At 34.4% G+C, this 5,454-nt stretch overlaps 1 protein-coding gene across 1 annotated transcript; it reads left to right on the top strand.

The window, feature by feature from the left end:
* Positions 1–501: 501 nt before the first annotated feature.
* Positions 502–2,828, top strand: LOC144553044 (uncharacterized). Its single transcript, XM_078301116.1, has one exon. It carries the CDS (start codon positions 731–733, stop codon positions 2,648–2,650), a length of 1,920 nt encoding a protein of 639 aa, XP_078157242.1. The 5' UTR covers positions 502–730; the 3' UTR covers positions 2,651–2,828.
* Positions 2,829–5,454: the final 2,626 nt, after the last annotated feature.

Genomic DNA, 5,454 nt, shown 5'->3' with positions numbered 1-5,454 from the left:
GTATAAATACTTAGATGATGAGGTATAAATACTTGTGTGACGACGAGCTCGAGAGTATGTCATTATGGATCTCATTTGAAAGATAAAATTACATAGAAAACGTTCATGGTTTTAGATTCGCAAAATTCTTTGTAAATCATTGAAAATGTGAATTAAATTGAATAAATAAAATTGGAGGGATAATGAGAGAATGAGAGTGGGACAATTATCAGGGCCCTTAGTTATTAAATGGGACACTTGGCTGATTTGCTCTCCTTATTTGTCTCTAGTAGCCTCAATTCCAATCTAAGAGTCCAGCCCAATTATTTATTTTGTGGACCAAGAAGAAAGGAGTTAAGCACAGCCCATAATTCTAAATTTTAATTCACCTTCCCCCCTTCTAAACCGATAAGCATCTGACAAACGAATTCTATCCCTCAATTTCTTCATTTTTCTTCACCTCCTCAACTCTCCTCTCCTCTCCTCTCCATGCGTGCTGCTTCGCTTCCCCTTTCATTCCGGTTTGAGCCTCTTCTCCTCTTCTTTCTTCAATTTCATTGCTAGTCCTTGCTACACCTCCATTGGTGCTGCTTTGCCTGGCTTCATGAGGTTTTTTTTTTAGTACAGTTTGTTGGTTTTCCTTGCTAGACCTCCATTGAAGAGAAGCAGCTCATACCTTGTTAGCTAAAATTTTTCAGAGAGGTAGAGCTAGAGAGAGAGAGATACTGGAACCTTACCAAATAAGACCAAAATGGTGGGTGTCTTATCTCTTGCTCCCTCCTCTTCGCTTTCACCATCAACTTCCAAATCCCAATCCTCATTCCTATTTGCTTCTCATAGACGCTGCTACCTTGTCTGCTATGTGTTACCCCAATCCAAATTTGAACCCCATATAATGACCAACAAACCAAATCCATCACATGCTACTAGTAATTTACCCGGCAACACCAATATTGACGACCTATTTGGGAAGAGTGGAACGCCACATTGGCAGGACCGGAAGGTGAAACCACTGGAGCGGAGAAGTCAGCAACTGAAGGCGGGTGATCACATTTCTGTTCAAGAGGCGCTTCGCCTGTTGAATGAGATGTTGGCTACCGAGAATCTTCCAACCGACATTCATCAATTCAATCAGCTCTCGTCCACCTTGGTTTACTCCAGATCCTCATGCGAATCTGTTTTTTCCCTCTTCACCCGCTTAACCCAATCTGAAGGAATTGATCCTGATGACCATACCTATTTGATCTTGATGGATGTCTGTGCACAAAGGAGTTGGGTCAGCCTAATGTTTGGTTTTTTGGGGCGATTTCTAAAAGAGGGTCGTAGAGTGAATGGTATGATCTTCAGTCCAATAATCAAAGGGCTTTGTCGTGAAAATAGAATGGGTGAGGCTGCACTTGTGATGCTTGAAAAAATGCCTAAGCTGGGATGCATGCCCGATGTGCTCACTTATGGCGTTATTGTGAAGGGGCTTTGTTCCAAGGGTAAAACTGGCTTAGCCCTTCAGTTGCTTCTCAAAATGACTAAACATGGTGGTGAGTTAGAACCTAATGTTGTCACGTACAGCATAATTGTTGATGGTCTCTGTAAGGAGGGCGAAATCGGTAAGGCATTTAATTTGTTTAAACAGATGCATTCTGCTGGGGTTATACCTGATATTGTGACATACAATTCGCTCATGAATGGTCTCTGTAAAAAGGGGGAATTGGGGAAGGCAGAGGAGTTGCTAAATGTCATGATTTCTGAAGGTTATCAACCTGATACAGTGACTTATGCTGTTCTTATACAGGGGCTGTGCAAGAAAGGTGAAATTGAGAAGGCAATGGTATTTCTTGATGACATGGTTTCTAAAGGGAATACGCCTTATGGTAAGATCTACAACATGGTTTTAAATGGTCTGTGTAAGAAAGGTGAAACTGAGAAGGCATTGGATTTTCTAAATAACTTGATTTCTAAAGGGCATGTGCCTACTGTTGTGCCCTACAACTGTCTTATAGACGGGTTGTGTAAAAAAGGTGAAATTGACAAGGCAATGGAGTTTCTAGATGATATGGTTTCTAAAGGGCACAAACCTGATGTCGTGACGTATAACACTCTTTTGGATGGGCTTTGCAAGAGAGGTGAAATTGACAAGGCAATGGAATTTTTTTATGACATGATTTCTAAAGGGTATGAGCCTAATGTCGTGACCTACACGACTGTTATAGGAGGGCTATGCAAGAAGGGTAAAATTCACAAGGCATTGGAGTTTTTAAATAAGATGATTTCCAAAGGGCATGAGCCTAATGTTGTGACCTATAGCGTTATTATAGATGGGCTGTGCAAGAAATGTGAAACTGATAAGGCATTGAAATTTCTAAATAACATGATTTCTAAAGGGCTTGAGCCTAATGTTTTTACCTACACTAGTTTTATAGAAGGGCTGTGCAAAAAAGGTGAAACTGAGAAGGCAATAGATTTTTTAGATGACATGATTTCTAAAGGGTGTGATCCTAATGTGGTGACCTACAACACTCTTATAAGTGGGTTGTGTAAAAACGGTGAAATCGAGAAAGCAATGGATTTTCTACATGACATGTATTCTAAAGGGATTGAGCCCGATGCTTTGGCCTATACCATTCTTCGACAACACATGATTTCTAAAGATGCTGAGCCTGATGTCATCTTATAGGTGGTTTGCTTAATTGTATAATAGGAATGGATAATAGTGTGCTATATTGGTTCATTAGTTTCTTAATTGTTTTATAGATTAAAAAGTACTCATTAGTTATTATATACTTTTATTATGATTGAATTTCCTTTTTTGTTGCTGATTAATAGTTTGAAGTGTCATTTTAACTTTTAAGTTCCTTTCCGGTTTTATTGATTTATTTTAGTCTTGCCTTTTTACATAATTCTGATCTTCCTGTCTCAAAACCTTGGTTTCTTCTCTAAATTTTATTTTTGGTTAATATTTTGTTTTTTCAGAGAAAATATAATTTTTTTGTTTGAACAGTTGTACTTTCTGTTTTCCTTTGATTGCTTAGATTATGCATTAGCACAAATGGAATCGGAAATTTTGTATGGAAAAACAACAGAAGTTATTATAGTGACTAAAATAAAAATAGCTGAACTTGAAGATAAACATGTGGAAAAATGGAACAAATCTTTTATTGAAAATATATAATTCAGTCAAGGTCTCTCAGACTATACTAGTTCATTCTGGCTTGAACTGAAATTAACATAGGCAGGTTAAGGCAGTAGTTGTAAATTCGTAAAAAAAGCCAATTTATTTAATGATTTATTGCAGTATTCAACTTTTGATGAAATAATGGGCGATTTTATTGAAACAAATGGCATTTTAAAAATTATTTGTTTGTGTTTATTATATTTAGATGCATATGAGTTTTGTTCGGATTTTTCAGAATGAAGTTATATATATGTGTGTACTTACAAAGGTACAACCTCTAGCTCTGACTTAAGCTGTTTGTTTATTCTCAATTTCTCATTGACATGTGGATGTGAAAGTAATATGAGGGGCAATTTGAGTACTTTTCACATTAATTCACTATTAGTTTATGAAACAGTTGGATATGGAGTGTTAATAACAGTGATGTTAGGGTAAATATATACATACCACTTGTTACGATAGATTGCCTTAACGTGTCTGATTTATTGGATCAGTATTCTAGACGTGTGGATCGAACTAATTACCAGTACTGTTCATCATAAACAAATCTCAACCTTTGGATTTAGAATATCCCAGAAAATTAAGGTTTGAGCCTAGCCTGGACCCCACCAGTTATGCAAGACAAATTAATTAATATATATTTCTCAAACCGGCCGGCCCATATTGCAATTAAAAGTTAATTAGGACAAACTTCTCTTTCTTAATTAATTTTTGTCTAGCTAAGCTAGCTATACACCTATTAATTAATAGGGATCAACTAACAGTCCCCCTACTCTAGTTTCCTAAATGTCCCCCTAACTAACTGATATATAAAGTACGATAGGGACCACTAACTATATAGGAGACTACTAACTACTTAGTGGGACCATCTATATTTGAAAAAAATTACAACGGGCATGTGCATGTATGTATACTTATATGTGCAAGTATTATCATATAATATATTAAGTATTCATACCTAAGACATTAAGTATTAAAAATAAAAAATGGAGATCAACTTTCTTTTGTACACCCATCTTTTACACGTTTTTAGAAGCGGATTTTTTTTGTTCGTTTAATATCATCAATATTTCTAACGATTTGTGAGAAATTTTGCGAATTTAAAACCACAAACATCTTCTACATAATTTTCTCTTTCAAATGAAATCCATGATGAAGTACTTTCGGGTTCTTCGTCATTCAAGTATTCATACCTCAGTGTGAAAATATTCATACCTTGTCAAGTATTCTTCTTTAAAATGCCGAATATTCATACTTATTCAGTAAAGTGTGAATATTTATGTTGTAAATTATTTCTGAGAAACCGACAGATGTGTCTTTGGCATTAACTACCTGGGGGATCACTACTGACTTTGGGGGGCCACAAACGTCGCTTGAAAGCGACTACAATAGGGACCACATGTAGAAAACCAAGGACAAGCAGATTCGTAATAACCATCTCAAGTGTCAGCGTTGTAATTATTGTAAACATTCATTTTTAAAATATCAAGTATTCATACGTACACATTAAAGTGTGAATTTTTATATTGTAAAATATTTATGAAAAATTCCTAAATGTGCTTCATGAATTAACTACATGGTTGGACTACCACTACACAATCACCAGTACGGTAGTTTTTGTAATATGAATTGTTTACATATGACATTTATATTTCCAAAAAAAATATATAACACATTAAGTGTTCATACTTACATATTGAAGTTGAATTGTTATGTTGTAATGTAACTTAAATCAATTAATTTGTTTGGTACTTGAACATATTGATAGGTACCCAGAAAAATATTCATACTAATAATTGAAGTATGAATTGTTACATTGTAATGTATCTTAATTTAACATTTTTTAAAATTAATGATATTCAAGCTATTAATATATGAAACGGTAAATAACAATAGTTAAGACAACAAGTATTCATATCTAGTTGGTCAAATTTTGTTGTTACTGTGATGCATATGTTTTTACTAATTTTTAAGACATGAAGTATTCATATCTACTTGTACAAATTTTGGTGTTACTGTGATGCATATGTTTTATCAATAGTTAATACATGAAGTATTCGTATCTAGTCATTTATGTTATTATTTTTTTCATACATACTTTATTTGATTTATTGATATCTAAAACACTTAGTATTCCTACTTAAGCGTGAAGATGTGTATTGTTATTTATAGATAATAGCAATCATATTAACAATTGTGTACATACCTATGAATTTATGTACAAATATTAATGTTAAAAAGAAACTTTAATAAACCTCAATCATCTCCAATATTTATCAACAAATTTGTACATGATGGTAATAAAC

The sequence above is a fragment of the Carex rostrata genome, chromosome 4 (assembly GCF_964058835.1).
Source record: "Carex rostrata chromosome 4, lpCarRost1.2, whole genome shotgun sequence".
In the NCBI taxonomy this organism is placed as follows: Eukaryota; Viridiplantae; Streptophyta; class Magnoliopsida; order Poales; family Cyperaceae; genus Carex; species Carex rostrata.
This window is presented reverse-complemented; position numbering and strand designations above follow the sequence as displayed.